This window comes from Chiroxiphia lanceolata, chromosome 3 (assembly GCF_009829145.1).
Source record: "Chiroxiphia lanceolata isolate bChiLan1 chromosome 3, bChiLan1.pri, whole genome shotgun sequence".
NCBI lineage: Eukaryota > Metazoa > Chordata > Aves > Passeriformes > Pipridae > Chiroxiphia > Chiroxiphia lanceolata.
Genome location: NC_045639.1, coordinates 33,145,330 through 33,162,858, shown reverse-complemented (window position 1 = coordinate 33,162,858; position 17,529 = coordinate 33,145,330). Strand labels below are relative to the sequence as shown.

Below are 17,529 nucleotides of genomic sequence, written 5' to 3'. Positions count from 1 at the left end.
CTTAGCACCTTATTGAAGCTTCTTGAATGCCAGACTGGAAGATGACTTTACCCACATATTTGGGGGGCAAGGCCTGCTTTTCACACTAGGACATTGTTTAATTACTTCTAGCTTGGCATCACAAAGGGGTTTTGCAGGAAAATTAGTTTGCATTCCAAAAGGCTTGGTTGTGCTACCACCCAGGTAGAAACACATAACACTCTGCTATAAAGGGTTTGGAATGCATGGGGAGGGAAAAAGAAGGAGGAAGCTGAGATTTGTTTCCGTGCAGTATCACCGCAGTGTGCTCACAGAACTGATTTGTAAGTAAACAGTGACTCCAGAAAATACAGATTAAGGAGACAGCAATCAAAAACCAGAGGATAAAAGCAGAAAAAGAGTTGAATCTAGAGCAGGGCTTGGCTCTGATAGGATTGGAACCTCTAGTCTAGCACCTTAATAGATCAAGAGGATTTTGATTGTTGTGGGCAGAAGCAATGAAGGAAGTGAGCAAAGCTGTATCTTGGAAACCTTTTTGCCTTTAGTTATGTGTTAGTTGATAAGACAGTTGGAAATACTTGTGGAAAGTAATGATTACAGAATGGTTCTAAATTGAAGTCTCTCAAAAAGAAAAGGGGTAGAATGCTTTCTAGTCTGTATTCAGTAACCATTAGATACTTCATTTATCACTTCCATTAATTATCCTTCATAGTATGCTTTTTCAGCAAAAAATTCATATCATGTTTCACCTGAATTTTTTTTTTTTAAATGCAGGATCTGTGTACTGGTATTTTGTATTGCTGAATTATGTAAAGGATGAAGATTTGGCAGGATGTAGTACAGCTTGTGCATCATTGCTAACTGCTGTGTCCCGACAGCTGCAGGATCGCCTAACACCAATGGAAGCGTTACTTCAAACAAGGTACTAAGAAATGTGGATGATGTAAACCTGATAAAAACAAACATAAGAATGTGTAATGCCGTCCTTTGGTGTTCTGAAAAAGGTTGGGTGTTTTTAAAAAAGATACATTTTGCCATATTTGTTTGAGCAAGGATTAATTTGCTACAGCTCTGGAAAACAGTTTTAACTTGTGCAAAGTTAAAGATGAGTTTAATTGTTATCTCACGTTTTATATCAGCAAATATGTGTGTAATGTTTGATGTCTGTGCAATCCTTTAGTTAATATTTATAATTTTTACTGTAAGGACTAACAAAACATGTCCTATTTTGAGTATTGGAGGGAATCAGTTATACCAAATAGTTTCAGTTCTACAGAACTGTAGTCTCTCTGTAGGCTGACCATACAGTTGATGTATTTCTACTAAAGGACAGGTCTCTAAGTGTAGAGATCTGGAATAATTTACTGGGAGTGCAGGTGCTTATTTTAAATTATGTATCAATGTAATTTCAGACTGTGATGTTGCATATTTTACATATTGAACTAATTTACCACTTAGATTTGTATTTATGTGATGCCTAAAGGAAATCTCTGCTGGTTCAGTTTTGTAGCAGTTTCCAAAGCTGCATTATGGTAGTGGGAACACGCTGCTTTTTGACATCTTTTTCAGTTGTGGTTTGGGTGCAAGAGGTTTCCTCAAAGTCAAGTAAGATCAAGGTAGAAGAGGTTTGGTGGAGGTTGGTTCAGAATTCTCAGATAAAATGGTAAATGTAGTAGAAAATGTAGTAAGCAAAGTTTTGGAGGCAGGGAGGATGTTAGATTTTTTTTTTTTAGTTGGTTTTTGGGGTTTTGTTTTGTTTTTTTTTTAAAGGACTATAATTCCAAAATACTTGATAAAAACTTATTCTCAGGTGTTATACTTGGATCCTTATCATGCTGTCTACTGCATACCTCTTCATAGTTATTCATTTATTTCACTATCTGTAATCCTTGCAGTTGATCAGAAAACTTATCCCAGCAATAGAAATGGTACCTGGATGACTGGGAATTTTGAACTGAAAAAAGGGTTTGTGTTCTTATGTTGAATTTTCTTTAGAAACCCAATGGAGGAGAAAAATGTGAAAATTATGCTTGACATGTGAAATGGCACCTTTCTGTGGGAATTGACTTGTTCCTTCATAAAGATTGCTTCTAAGTACCTTAGCATATCTGAAGTGGAAGGTTTTTTTTCCTTTCCAGTTGCCCACTTTTGAATTGGGTACATGTGATATTTCAGGTCACTTAGTGGTGAGCACAAGTGTCTGCATGTCAAGGAAAGATTTCTGAAGTGAGCTTCTGTTCTTGGTATCCTTCAGGCTTAGGGTTTCTGAATGTTTCTAGATGGTGTTTTACTGATTTATTTTTTTTTCTTGTAACTAAATTTATATTCTCTTTTAACTTGGTAACCCTATAGTTGACTTAAGAACAGCAGCAGACGCATCTGTCTAATTCCTTATTTGATTATTATAGCTCTCTAGCAAGGACTTACTATTTGATTTAATTTACTAATGTAAGCAAAATTTACTGGCCTTTCCTTCATATGTCTACAGATCAAGAGAATACTGTTATTTTAGTTTGGGGGTTTCTTTAAGAGAAATTAGTAGGCAGCCATTGCTTTGCCCTTTTTCCCTTCCCTCTCCCTGAGTTGTATTTTATCATATTTGTGTGCATTTGTGTTGCAGAGTTTATAGTATTGTGTTTTTCCTCTTTCTATTGGTCCCAGGTGCAATAGTCTAACATCTGGTAGTCAGATAAAAGCAGATGTCTAGTTAAATGATCTTCACATTCATGTTGTCTTCAGGGAGAGTAGTACTCATTTTACTATCATGTGCTGCAATAGAGCAAGTAAAACTTACAAGGATAAGGGCAGTTGGATGTGATACATGATTTGCAGTTCAAAGAACAACAAAAAAAGGGATTTCAGACAGTATTTTAGGCTGTCTTACAGCAAAGCAGATTGATTTGTCTCTAACAAATCTGACAAAATTTTTCCAACTTGTTCTTAAAAGTACCCGATTCGAGTAGTGGTGGAATTTAAATATTCTAAATATTGTAAGGTGTTACATGGCTTAATTATTCTTATCATTAACACTTGAACTGTCTCCTGCTCACATCTAATCTGAAATCTCTCCTGCTGCAGCTAAAGCCTTTTAGTGCTTGTGTTGTCCAATTTGGCACATTGGCAGTGGAGAGCAGATTCTTTCGTTCTTAACAAATTTTGGGTGTCCAGACTACCTGAACACTCCAGCCTTCTCAGCGTTACCTGTTGGGGGCTTTCCTCACCTGCTAAAGAAAAGAGAAACTGCTTGGAGGTAGAGGGAGAAGGCAGTAGAACTTACTGTCCCTGCTGGTGTGTTTGTGGAAATATTTCGTATTTCTTCTATCTCTTGCCAGTCAAGGTGCAGAGTCTTGTTTCTCGCTTTTGTACCTACACGCGTGTTCTTTCTTTTCTGCTTAATAATTTGGCCTGATTTCCATTTTTTTCCTCTTGTCAGTTGCTGGTAATAGGTATTGGTACACAAAAAACCAAAAAAAAAACCCCAAAAAACCAACAACAAACCGACACTGATTTTGATACTACTTTGGATTTTTCTTTTTCTTGGCTTATAAAACCTTAATTGATTTGAGACCACCCTCTTACCTGAGTGATGGTTCTATGTTTTCCCCTGCAGCACTACCAGAGTAAGTGTTACGAGTTTTCTTCTGTTGAGATATTTATTGCAAGCGTTGATTGGTATGCCTAGCAGCATTTCCTTTTAAATTTTTGCTTCAGCTGGAAGAACAAACTGAGGTGGAATTTCTTTTGCTGTTTTGGAATGGTACTGTGCTTTTATTGACTTCGGACAAATGTCTGATTTACCATGTGCAGGCCTGTGTATTGTGGCTAATTGTCTAAGGCTTGTAGTTCTAGTTTCCATGTCTGAGTGTGATTGTGCATCATGTTTCCAGGACTACATCTTCAAAACTATTTAGTAACAAAGAGTTACCTGTTTAGCATGATGAACTGTTTGAAAAGACCATCTAATAAATTACTTTAATGAAGTATAAGTAAATGATAATTTCTAAGATATATCAAATGAATAGTTTAGAATATAATAAATCCTGGTGATGAAATACTTGACCTTTTTCTGTAAATTATTTTATATGAATTCTTATTGTTTGAATAGTGCTGTTTGTCTTACTCCATTTGCAGATATGGATTATATAGTTCACCTTTTGATCCAGTTCTGTTTGATCTGGAAATATGTGGCTCGTCTTGTAAAAATGTATACAACAGCAGCATTGGAGTACAGTCAGATGAAATCGATTTGTCTGATGTTCTGTCAGGTACGTATGTTTAGCAGTAATCTATTGTGGAAGAGCTGATAAATCTCTCTGTTATACTGTTTTCCCTCAGTGAAGATTTGGTTTTATACTTTCCATCTGTTTCATAGCTGTGCAGCCAAGCTGAAGTTCAAGAGTCTCTTGCTCCCTGATATCTTCTACATTTCCTGTGGCTTTAGGGCAAAGAAAAAGTCTGTTTCTGGAATCTGTTATTTTCTTACCCTGTTGAATATGTAAGGGTAGAGATAAAACAGAAAGGCTACTCTCATTCCCTGGATCAGAGTCATCTAGTAAGCATCTGTCATCTCTGTAGAGTAGCTTCCTTGAAATGTGTTATTCATTTAGACTAGCAACACTTAGGTAGGGAGGGAAACCTAAATGGATTTTCCCAAAGTTGGGAAGCTGCTATATGGCATTCCTCTACTTACATATTACACGTTTGATGGGTATTTTTTCTGCTTCAGAGGCATTAAAATACCTTAAAAGCATATTTGTATCTATCCTCTCAGGTTAGTTTGTAAGTGAATCTTTAGGCCATGGAATGTCCAAAAAGTTAGATAATTTTTACCTGTCAGGAAATTCTTTTTATAGCAAGCATATTCATCCTTCGTAGTGACTCCTTTCCTTTTCTTGTATACTATTGTCCTTCTCCTTCCCATGTCTCCCTCCATACAACTGTGTGAACTTCTTAGGAAATTGATTAACAACCTAGTTTTTATACTAAATTGGTGTATGATCTTAGTTGGTCTGACAGTTTCTTCCTCTTCCTTTGTAGTAACATCAATGTATTTTTGCGAGCTAATTTGCTTTCGATGTAGAAAGAATAGAGCATCCATGTATAATTTATTTCTGGAATTAAGAAGGTTAGACTATCTTTCTGCTGTCGCATTTGATAGTTTGACTTATTAATATACTCTGTTAAGATTTGGCAGCATTATCCTTTTTAAAATACACTTCCATTTATGTTGTGGATGTGATAATGTTAAGGTTTTTGTTCCACAGCATGAACTAATAAAATACATAGATTACGTTTAGCTGTCCCTTTCAACACTTCATAACTTGAAATGTTGCTATCAAGAAAACATTGCCTGACTATGCAGATACATGTTTCTCTTTCAGGAAATGGGAAAATAGGTAGCTGTGCAGCTGCTGAAGGTAGTTTTACTTCCCTTACTGGACTTCTGGAAGTTGAACCTCTGCACTTTACCTGTGTTTCAACAAGTGATGGAACTAGAATAGAAAGGGACGATGCAAGTACGTTTACTGGTATATACAATTTTTCTTTTTTTCCTACTTAGCATTGTTCCACAATATATTTTTCATTGGACATAAAAACACTGTTTGACAAACAGATTGCCTGTAGTTTTGCAAGTGTTGAAATGTTTTGTTTGTACATGGGTTTTTTAAGTAGTTGCTATATGTGAAGTTAAACTTCTTGGGGCTTAACAAACAAACTGGATTAAAAATTTATTAATTTGAATCAATTTGTTTCTGTCAGAGAGTATAACATACAAGCTTGCATCTTTACCTTACAGCCTCATGTGATGGAAGAATTCCGGAGCATGAGGTGGCTTTTCTGTAGTCCAAGTGTTGAATGTATGACCAGTGTGCATAGTCTATAAACCATATACTTTGTAAATCAAGATGGTATTACTTTATAGCAAGAACTGGATAAAAGGAGATATTTCTCTTGTTTTTACACTGCTCTGAACAATTAATAAGGAATTAAATGTTTTACAATTTCTACATACATGTTTTGTTTTGTTTTGTTTGTTTCATGCCAGTGAGTACCTTTGGGGTTACCCCAGCAGTTGGTGGCCTCTCTTCTGGAACGGTTGGGGAAGCCTCGACAGCACTGAGTTCAGCAGCCCAGGTAGCTTTGCAGTCTCTCTCTCATGCAATGGCCTCAGCCGAGCAACAGCTCCAGGTGCTGCAAGAGAAACAGCAGCAGCTTTTGAAGCTTCAGCAACAGGTTGGAGGCTATTTGGCTATATTTTAGTGCTGTCTCTAAACTTCGAAAGCTGACAAAGTAGTTGCAAAGCTAGTTGCCTTTTTTTTTTCTTCTTTTTTTTCTCCATAGTGTATTTGAGGAAGGAACAGCTCTGCACTCTGGATCACTGTTATTAAACAAAGTGCTGAGAGTGTCTCCCATGCTGCTTTGGTCTTTCAGACTTGTTTTTTGTGTATTTTGAGGGTGGGTTGGGAGTTTGTAGTCAAAACTAAGTCTTAATGCGTAAGTATATCAGTCTGAATTTGAAAAAGCCCACTGAAATGAAAAGGACAGTTGCTGACACAGCGAAGTACCAGTAAAAAAGCTCTTGTCAGTATGAGGCTTGGCTGTGTTGGCTCTACTTTACTGTTCAGTGGTAGTAGGGGTTTTATTATTTTTTTGATTACTCCAGTTGATTACTCATGTTCCTCAACAAGTGAGTCAAATTAAATAGAGTTTAATTTTTCAGCTTGTAGTTGGACATCTAACATGGCTATGTTGAAAGGAGCTTAGGTTTATTAAATCTAGTTGTATAATAAAAGTTGAATTAGTGACTCAGTACTACTCCTGTGTTCACAAGCAGTATTATCTGCTACATACTCTGCTTTCATTTTCCCCACAGAAAGCTAAACTGGAAGCAAAATTACATCAGACAACAGCAGCAGCGGCGGCAGCAGCATCAGCAGTCGGTCCTGTTCACAACTCTGTGCCTTCTAATCCAGTAGCAGCCCCAGGGTTCTTCATTCATCCTTCAGATGTCATTCCACCCACACCAAAAACAACTCCTCTCTTCATGACTCCACCTTTGACTCCACCTAATGAAGCAGTTTCTGCTGTTATTAGTGCTGAGCTTGCTCAACTTTTCCCTGGTTCAGTCATTGACCCCCCAACAGTTAACCTTGCGGCACATAACAAAAATACAAGCAAGTCTAGAACGGTAATTATTTTCATTTATTTTTCTCAGAGAAACGAGATGCTGTAAGCATTACCAGGGTCTTAGTTTGTACTTGAGTACTAGTAAATACCTGTTTATTTGGGTGAGATGTGAAAACTGGATCACTAAATTTAGACAATATGAAAAGGACTTAAGGAAGCAAGATATGTTGTAGTACCTCGAATGGTTTCTCTTAATTAGAGCTATCTTAACTCTATAAGGAGTTATTAATTCTTTGAATATATTTTGATGGTTCATGCTCAAATCTAAGTGTAGTGAGGTGTTGTCAAAATTGTACATACTTAAATCACAAGAGGTTTTCTTACAGTCTGTTGTAGAGAACAGCTCATTATAAATGCGTAGATTTTAATAAATTTTACTGATGTTTTTCCACTCTTCAGAATCCACTTGGATCTGGTCTTGCTCTTGCAATATCTCATGCTTCACACTTTCTTCAGCCTCCACCTCATCAGTCAATTATTATAGAGCGAATGCACTCAGGTAAAACCACAATTCCTAATAATTATTTTGACACATTTTCTATTAAGAAATGGAATATTTTCTGGGGCCTTACGTAAGTTGCTTAGCTACAGTCTCACTTGACTTTCCAGAGAAAAGATATTTCTCAGTTTATATTCTGTCATATCTGGAGGTTTAAAACCCAGCATTTGGTGACAGTTGAAAAATCCTGGGGGCTTGGGGAATACGTTGGTTCTCTGGACAAAGCACCTGTTCTGAAATAGTGCATAAAAAGCAAAAAACATTTATTGAGTTGAAGCCAGAATTTTCTTCTCCAAGTGTGCAACCTGTAGTGAGAGTTTCGGAGATGGAGCAGGTGTTTTTAGCCTCATATATACAGATATACCTTTTAAACAATACACAAACAATGGCTTTATGGTTGGAGAAGTAGCATCTCTTCACTGGTTAGCATACACTGGTATTTTAGGCAACCCTCTGTTTTTCCTTTAGGAGCAAGAAGATTCGTGACCTTGGATTTTGGAAGACCTATATTACTGACGGATGTATTGATCCCCACTTGTGGAGATTTGGCTTCTTTGTCAATTGACATCTGGACTTTAGGAGAAGAAGTGGATGGGAGGCGACTGGTAGTTGCTACTGACATTAGCACACACTCACTTATTTTACATGACTTGTTACCACCTCCAGTTTGCAGGTTTATGAAGGTAAAAACAGACTGCATACTCTATCTTTTAAAGTCTTGACATTTATTACTATGTGAACTTTCACTTAAACCGTCTTCAGACCAAACTTTACTTGGCTATAACCGTTTGATGTGTTTTTGACTTGGTGTTTATTTTGCCTGTTTTGTTACAACTGTGTTACAAGGTAGTTGCATTCTCTTTCAGATCACTGTTATTGGTCGATACGGCAGCACAAATGCCAGAGCAAAAATCCCGTTAGGATTTTACTATGGCCATACCTATATATTACCCTTTGAAAATGAGCTGAAACTAATGCACGATCCCCTCAGAGGAGAAGGTGAAGCTGCAAATCAGCCGGAAATTGACCAACATTTGGCAATGATGGTGGCATTGCAAGAAGACATACAGTGCAGGTTAGAAGAAAAAAATGTGTATTTGCTAGTTATTTTGATGTAAAACACTGGGATATAATAATGTTACAGATCTTTTTTCTTCCCATTATATTCTTCAGACCAAAGAAAACTCTGCCTATGTCGTAGGGTTGTTACAGTGAATATCTTTGTAGCAGTAACAAAGACTACACTGTATTTTTTTTTTTTTGTCTGTTTTAACAGTGTATTCAAAATGGACCAGAAGCTATCTTCTGGCAGGGTGACTGTCAAATATATTGCTGTTTGCTAATGTGTATTGAATTGTGTTCTTCGAATATTTCCCTTTAGGTACAATTTGGCCTGTCATCGGTTAGAAATTCTTCTGCAGAGCATTGACCTGCCACCACTCAATAGTGCTAACAATGCCCAGTACTTTTTGAGAAAGCCAGACAAGGCAGTAGAAGAAGATAGCAGAGTATTTTCTGCTTACCAGGATTGCATTCAGCTACAGCTTCAACTCAACTTGGCTCACCATGCTGTTCAGAGGCTCAAAGTAGCTTTAGGTGCAAGCAGGAAAACTCTCAAGGAACAGTCTGATCCAAAAGAGTTGATTCAGATGTCATCCACAGAACAGTTACGCACCATCATTAGATACTTACTGGATACTTTGCTTAGTTTGCTTCATTCTTCCAATGGTTAGTATTTTTGAGGTTTTATTTTTTGTCACGTTTTAGAAACAATTTACAAGTATTTCTATTTCTTGAGCTATACTTTCCTACTGTAAATCTTTTAAACTATATTTAGATGTAGAATCATAGAAATGTATAATCGTGTTTGAGTTGGAAGGGATGTTAAAGACCATCTAACTCCAACACCCTGCAATGGGCAGGGACATCTACTAGGCAGGTTGCTCAAAGCTACATCTACTATGATTTTAGTAGCTGGTGACATAATTGTACAGTTTCATCAGTGGCACTAAACTGACTTAACCACTTCCCAAAAAATATAGAAGAAGGTGTCAAGGTCCTTCTCCCTTTTCTGTAGTCTTGGCTGCATATTCCTTTGTTCAGATAGTCACGTGATCCTTCTGTAGGCTGATTCAGTTTGCTGAAGTAACAAAAAATTACTCAGGCGGAATACTCATGTTGTTTTCATAAGTAGAATCAGCTTGTGGAAGGAACTGTAAGCATTGAAGCATTTGCAGCGCTGGAGATTGATTAGGCAGTTAGAAGTGGGCAGGGGAAGCAGAAATTGCCTCGAGGAAGATGGTGGGGGGGAATTCGTAAAACCAGTATCTCTACTCAGTTCATGATTTTTTAATATCCAGTAAAGATTTTTATCTCATAAGCTTGTCATTGAAAGAATTCTTGGAGAATTGAAATCGAAAAGTCTTAGTAGGAGTAGTGGGTTTTTTGTTTTGATTTAGTTTTCTTTTTGCTTTTTTTGCTGTCTTGTAATTTTCTGTGCCAGTTTGTTCTTAAGTGTGGTGATGGTTTGGTTTTTGCTTTGTGTAGACTCAGGGTGGAGGGTATTTCCACTGACATGGAATTGATTTGATTTTGACCAAATGGCCTGGTCTTTGAGTTACCTGCAAATTGCCATCTCCCCATGTATTCCCTCCTTTCCTCCTGTGCCATTTAGTCAAATCCTAGTCATTTAAAAAACTTACTGCAAACTTCTTGTTGCTATGTTTTCAAGTCATTGTCTCTTTAAACATAGTTGTTCTTTTTTCTTAAAGGACACTCGGTTCCTGTGGTTCTGCAAAGTACTTTTCATGCTCAAGCTTGTGAAGAGTTATTTAAACACCTGTGTATTAGTGGAACCCCAAAGATACGATTGCATACTGGCCTTCTGCTTGTTCAGCTCTGTGGAGGAGAAAGGTGGTGGGGTCAGTTTCTCTCAAATGTGCTGCAGGAATTATACAATTCAGAACAACTTCTCATTTTCCCACAGGACAGGTAAGGTGTGAGTGTATATTGATAAGTTACCTGTGGATCACTGAAGTAATTTTGTTGTTCATAATTAACATTGGAATTGACAAAATGTGACTGAAGGATACTTATCCATCATTTTCTTTGGTTTAAGAAATAGACCAAAAAAGTACTACAAACGATAAATGTCTGATTGCAGTTATTTATTTCACCAATTTGGTGCTTGCACTACAATAAGTTCCTGGTTTTCCTTACTTGGAGATCTTTGCATACCTAACAGGATTGCTCCCAAGTGTCAAAATGACATTCTCCTTTATCAAGCTTAAATGTATCCTCATCATAGAGCTGCTCTTCTACTGCATTTGGAAGTAGGATTGAGACTGGAAGGCACACTGTTAGCATTTAATGCAAAAGATTACACTGAGATAAGAGAAGCATGTGTAGAGTTGAGCACTGAATGTTAGATGTATTGGTTATTTCAGGTTACTGATTGAGGTCTTTGATATTTTAAACATTAGCATTTTGTTTTAATCAGGCATAGTTGCTGTTCTGTGGCTTTCTGCCTTCTTTGGGCAGCAACATTTATATTTTCATTTTTTTTTAAAATTAATTAATTCAAGGATATAAGAATACATGGATTTAATTATCTTGTCCCAGCTATTCAGTAATATGTAATAGCAAATGAAATGGATGAGATCTTGTTTTGGATGTGGAAGGCTCTGCTGGCCTCTTGAGGGTGAAAGAGAAAATGTTCGCCCTAAAATGCTGCATTAACCTTAAAAAAATAGGACGTGAAATCCAGTTCACTTGCTGGGCCTCAGTACTGCTTTCTGTAGCAATCTGTGTCTCAGATGAAAGCCTAGGACAATATTGTTCTGTAAGGAGTGTTTCAGAATATTATTGAATCTGAAAAAGAGATAAAATCTTAAATATGTAAATTTTATTTTTAGGGTCTTCATGTTGCTTTCTTGCATTGGCCAAAGATCGCTTAGCAACAGTGGTGTTTTAGAAAGTTTACTTAATCTCCTGGATAACCTGCTGTCACCACTGCAACCTCATTTACCTGTGCACAGAAGAACTGAAGGTAGCCCTCTAATTTGGGAAACTATTTTCATATTAATTCTAAGCTAGAAAATTGAGAGACTAACTCACAGTTTTTGGTGTAATAAAAGAAATTGCTTGTTTACTTATATTTCCAAAACACACTTGTCTTTTAAAATGTGATGAATCTTCTTGTTCTTTAGGTGGTCAAAGAGATTCCTCCCCCATCCCATTTAAATCTGAGCAAAATCTATTTGATCGATTTTAGTTCAGTTAGGAAGCTTTGACAGAGTGTGGGGAGCATCCAATGTGTAGACAGCTCTAGTGACTCTAGTGACTTCGGAATTTAACATTTTGGAAAGAAATACCCCTTTTTGTTCCTGAGATTCTTTCTAAGTTTCAAGCTTTTGAGGTGAAACACAGATATGAAGACAACTTTGTTAGGTGTATCTATATGGTTTTTGCAAGCTACATGGAGTTTGGGGGTTTTTTGGTGATTATGAGGAATTTACATTTTTTTGACCCCCAAAAATTACTGAAATTATAGTCTTTGAACTCAATTTTCGGTGGGTGTTTTCTTAACCACCCCGAGGTTGAATCAGTCTTACTTTTGAAAACATCACACTGTGGGCTACTTCATTTGTTATGTATATGTAGCAGAGCCTCACAGAAGATACATTGTTTAAAATTCTTAGCCTTGTGAAGTCTGTAGATACCAGCTGAGACTCTGTCCTTACTTTTACTTTGTCTCCTGATGTAAACAAACATACAGCTGGTGTCAGAAGCTGTCCTATTGCTTTCCACTGGTCTACCATGCACTTTCTCTATCATGGCCGTATCCTGCTATAGTCTCTAACTAGTTTGAGGTAAACCCAAGCTTACACCTCCTCTACCTCTGTTTGCACTCTCCCCACAGCTTCCAATTCCTTTCATAGCTCTTGCCTTACTAGTTGTCCTCATGGAGGACTTTAGGAAGCAGAGGTAACTGATACTTCAGAGCTTTGTTTGCTGGTCTTCCAGCTTCCTTCCTCCTGGACAGTACAGGTGAGTACTAGGGCAATATTATGTGTGGTGGAAGCATCAGGTATGGCAGAAGAAATTCCTGTTTGAGAACTGTCACTCATAACTAAGGGTCAGAGGGTGAAAACTTGTCGGGGAAAAAGTCAAAGAACAAAGGACAATCAGAGCGAGAGGTGAGTGTTGTGGGTGGAGAGAAGCTGAAAAGTTTGACAGACACTTGGAGGGAGAGAAGTTGAGAATTTCTTTTTTTTTGGTGAGATATGAAAAGAAATACTCTTGTTTAAAGTCAAGTATGAAAAGGTATGTACTTCACTCTGCAGCAGGCTCCTTTCTTTTTATTCTGCCAACTAGAAAGGTGTGTAGTGGTCACCACTGCTCCTCATTTCTGTTCTTGCAATTTAGACCTGTTCCTGTTCAGGTCCTGTTATGGACCTACCTGTTCAGGTTCTTCCTCTGCCTGCTTGGGGTGGGCTGTTCTCTGTCAGTGTGGTCAGGAAACTGGAATTAACAGGTCGGGCTGCATCCTATTGCTTGGATGCCACCTACATGTGATTTTGGACAAGTCGTTTCTGTGCCTTAGTTTTCTTGTTCAATCTGGTCTTTATAACAGTTTGAGTTAATTAGACTTTTTTGAAGTCAGTGCATGAAAAGCACGGTGTAGTTAAATGTGGCTCAGCACACTGTGCAGATATGAAAATGTGCGTTAAACCTCTAGTGCTGGTGTCTTTACTGTATTGACATTATGTAGAAGTATGCCATTTGCATAATGCCTGTAATTAAGTGGTCATTATTTGTAGGTTTCTGGTCTTTGTTGAGCACTCATGAGTTCACTTTAGACCTGTTCGTTTAGACTTCCACGCGCACAAAGATTTTTCTTGAACGATGTGCAAGATCTGTTTTTTTCCTTTCTGCCCATACAAAAACACGGCATTTGAAGTGTGGGACTGGAGTAGGCAATAGCCAGTCATTAATGCCATCAGCATGGTTAATCTGGTCTGAACTCAGTCTTGGCTTTCCTGCATCTTGTTCAAATGACTACATGGAAATACACTAATAAAGGAATAAAACTTAAGGTATTTGTGTGCACGGTTGTAACTGTCTTGTTGAAGCCCTGGTTGATGGAGGAATTTCACACTATGGAATTTGAGACATCTGGTTTATGTGCTTTAATGCAAATAGCTGTCATTGTGCATTTTGTATTTAGGAAATTTAGACATATAGTTTTTGACGTTTTTGAAAAAATACTGCTTAGTTTTTAGCTTGAATAGTAGAGATGAGGCTTTTGACTTCTGACTTCATCAAACTAAGAGAACATTTTGTTTTGCATCTAAGTTTTATGCTGAATGTTTGGTTTCTTCCCTCATTTTTGAGTTCTCAGATTCTTATCCTCTTTTTAAAAAAAAAAGAGGGGAGTGACCTAGTAAAGTATGTGTGAAGTTTATTATGGCTTCAGATTAAGGCTCTCAAATCTGTTTATTTTGAAGGAGTTTTAGACATTCCCATGATCAGTTGGGTTGTAATGCTGGTGTCCAGACTACTGGATTATGTAGCTACTGTTGAAGATGAAGCAGCCACGGCCAAGAAACCTCTGAATGGAAAAGAGAGAGAACGATTTTTGACAGGTATATCACACTTATTATCAAAACTTACTTCTATGAGTATTGCTTTAGGAGCTGTTCAAATACTAAAAATGTATTTTCAATTCACTTGAAAAATGAGATTTTAAAAATGGATTTTATGATAATTTTATTTGCACTCTTGTCTGCTTCTTTGCATTCCCTTCTCATTAGAAATACAATTTCTTTCATTTTTTTAAAGGGAAAAAAAAGCAGGATAGATTTTTGGGTTGTAAAATGTCTGTATATTGTCCTGTGGCTGTGGACTATACAACTGAGAATACACCATGTTGAGACACTTTGTAGTGTTAGAAAGAGCAACAATATGACTTCATACTGTTTTGGTATTTGTATCCAGTATTTTTAAATGCATTTTTTGTTTGGTTTGTTGTTGTTATTGTGCTGATTAGGTGTGGTTTTCTTTGAACATCTTTTCTAAAAATAAAAACATAAAGTTTGTATGTTATGAAGCTGTTCAGATATTTTTATTTAGGACAGTCTTGCTAACCTCCATATATGTTTTAAGAATAATGAAATCAACATGGTGCCACTGCATTTTAAAATCACACAGAAATATTACTGTCGGGGTGATAGTTGCATAACACGAAGAGAGTTAGATTTTGCTTGTTTTGCTAGTATTTAGTTTATTGAGATGCTAACCATTGCTGAAACACAAAGACTTTTCTCTGGAGTTAAGTGAGATTTAATAAGATGGATTAATATATCTTTTTTTTTTTTTCTATTTGCATTAGGAAACCAGTGGAGTTTTATAAACAATAGCCTTCACACTCAGAGTCTGAGCAGATCTACTAAAGGCAACAGTAGCCTAGATAGACTGTATTCCCGAAAGATCAGAAAACAGCTTGTACATCATAAACAGGTGACTTCCAGCACGGTAGTGGCTATTTTCACATAAATATATATTATTTACAGGATTTGTCATTTCTAGAATGAACAGCTTTGGCCTTGGGACTCATTCAGCCTTGCTTTTGCATTGGTCTGGTTCTGTAGCTAAAGGCTGCCTAACTTCTTTGACATTTGTCTTAAACCACGGGGCATGGGATCTACTGGAAGAACAAATGTTGGAGTGTGCTGTTGCACTCTGTGGCTCATATTAGACAATAAATATAATGTACTTTCTAAATATGAGTACACCTGAGTGCAAGTACTTAAACTGTGATTTAAAAGTATTTTAAAAGCTCAAGTTACAATTCAAACTGAAGATTGCTATCATATGAACATATACTGATCCTTTTAACATCTTATTGCTTTAATTTTCATTTATTCCTATTAACATTTTCTTTTAGCAACTTAACTTATTAAAAGCAAAACAGAAGGCTTTGGTGGAACAGATGGAAAAAGAGAAAATACAAAGCAACAAAGGATCATCATACAAACTTTTAGTAGAACAGGCAAAACTAAAGCAGGCTACTTCAAAGGTATGATTGTAACTGACTTCTTGTCCTCTGTGTGAAAAGACCTGTTCCTGCAAAGTCATTTTTGTCCTACTTTGACCTTACTATAAAAAAGTTGTTTCATCATGGCTGCTATCAGGTATATTCTAATACTGAAAACAGCAGCCATCTGGAAATTTACCGCTCTGTGAAAAATAGTTTATCCTTCTGCAGGGGTTTTTTAGGTAGTCGTGGCCAAAATCACTAATAAACTTGTAGCTTTAGGAATGCCAGTCATGTCATTAAACTTTGGATGACATGCACCAGTGAAAACGTAAAATAATACTTTATATGGCTAGCTTTTATGCCTGACGCTCTTCTGGATGCTTTTCTGGTTGAGTAATGAGAAAATAATCATGCCTATGTCTCCCCAAACTAATAAATATTACTTTTGAGAATGTTTTTTTAAACTTTCTCAAAAGCTTCGTAGCTTCCTAAAAGTACTTGCTGCTTAAGTTATGGCATCTTGCAGTAAGCCCCAGATACTGAGTGTGGTTGTGGTAGTTAAAGAATTATGAGATGAAGTGCTGAAATTTCGGGATTTCTGGAGATGACAACATGGACTTTGCAAGGAACACAAAAAATGTATAAATCTTTCTAGCTACCAAACTGAGATATCTCTTTAAATATTTACTCACTAGTTTCAGTAGTACTCATGTCTGTTAGGATGACTGAAAGTAGGTTTATGGAAAGAGATTATGGAGTGTTGGACATTACAGGCAATCTAAAGGGAAATCTTACAACACTTTCCAGTAAAGATGGGGAAAAAAATAAACAGTAGCACAAAAATAAAGCCCTAAGTTTTCACTAACCATGCTTGTCATGAGCTGTTCTTTCCTGCACTGTCTTCTGCTTTATTCCAGCAGGTTATACCCACTGGTGGCCCCCTTGAGACATCTTTAGATGAGCCACTGACTGAACTATGCTGTCCAGCTATTTAAATTTCACTTTATAGCAGCTATGTTGCATCAAAAAACCATATGGAACTAAAGAACTTTCCCCTTGCCGTTTCTTAACTTCTAGTTATGGTATTACCGTATACTTGATAGCTGCATTTCATGCAGGTTTTGCTCTTTCACCTACTAATCACTTTCAGTTATGACAAGCTGTGAGTAATTTAAAACATGTACTGTATTTAGGAGAAAGCTGAAACCTTGGTGTTAGTAAATAGCTCTTTCTTCGGTCTGCTTCAGTAGCTCCTCCTCAAGCGAGATTGTAAGAGGCATTTGTGTCATCTAATGACTGTTAGTGCAGCTGATACCATGAGCTGAGCTGCTAATTGTATGCCCTTGGTGCATGAGAGGATTAATAAAAGCACCTTCTTTTCTCCCTTAAATTTGTAGACCCTCTGTCAAAAGGTTGTAGTTTAGAACCCTGATCCACTGTCAAACTAGTTCAATTTATGGTGGCTACTGCACATTTTGTACCATGGAAGTATTAAGAATTTTAGAAATTACTGATGATTTATCTAATGTGAAGAACTGAGAAGGCAGTGTTCTTGTAAGGGTGCGTTTCCATATTAGCTATTTTTATATGCAGTTTGCTTCATGGTAACCGTAGCTTTACGTACAGGTGTGAAAATATGAAAAAAACTTCTAAAATGCATATTTGCAATACGTTTTACGGCAAACATAAAGGCTTAATTGGCACTTCTGCACAACTGGATTTGGTTTTGAGTTTGTCACCTGAGGTACCACACTGCCAAAGCAAATTGCTGCCAATAACGCCTGAATTCCATTCCAGATTCTCGAATATTTTTAGATTTTCT

The 17,529-nt window shown here is 37.0% G+C and overlaps 1 protein-coding gene across 8 annotated transcripts in view; it reads left to right on the top strand.

The window, feature by feature from the left end:
- The window catches only part of BIRC6 (baculoviral IAP repeat containing 6), a 171,184-nt gene that overhangs the window by 51,498 nt on the left and 102,157 nt on the right, over nucleotides 1–17,529 (top strand). For 3 of the 8 annotated variants that reach the window (XM_032681688.1, XM_032681684.1, XM_032681691.1), the window contains exons 21-34: nucleotides 754–901; nucleotides 4,111–4,244; nucleotides 5,361–5,507; nucleotides 6,026–6,213; nucleotides 6,854–7,168; nucleotides 7,567–7,666; nucleotides 8,135–8,349; nucleotides 8,533–8,741; nucleotides 9,048–9,394; nucleotides 10,438–10,657; nucleotides 11,581–11,714; nucleotides 14,176–14,313; nucleotides 15,060–15,202; nucleotides 15,615–15,746. In XM_032681688.1, coding sequence (XP_032537579.1) covers nucleotides 754–901; nucleotides 4,111–4,244; nucleotides 5,361–5,507; nucleotides 6,026–6,213; nucleotides 6,854–7,168; nucleotides 7,567–7,666; nucleotides 8,135–8,349; nucleotides 8,533–8,741; nucleotides 9,048–9,394; nucleotides 10,438–10,657; nucleotides 11,581–11,714; nucleotides 14,176–14,313; nucleotides 15,060–15,202; nucleotides 15,615–15,746 — 2,570 coding nt within the window. The remainder of the gene's footprint in view (nucleotides 1–753; nucleotides 902–4,110; nucleotides 4,245–5,360; nucleotides 5,508–6,025; nucleotides 6,214–6,853; nucleotides 7,169–7,566; nucleotides 7,667–8,134; nucleotides 8,350–8,532; nucleotides 8,742–9,047; nucleotides 9,395–10,437; nucleotides 10,658–11,580; nucleotides 11,715–14,175; nucleotides 14,314–15,059; nucleotides 15,203–15,614; nucleotides 15,747–17,529) is intronic. The other 5 variants (XM_032681685.1, XM_032681687.1, XM_032681689.1 and 2 more) reach the window with 5 other exon arrangements.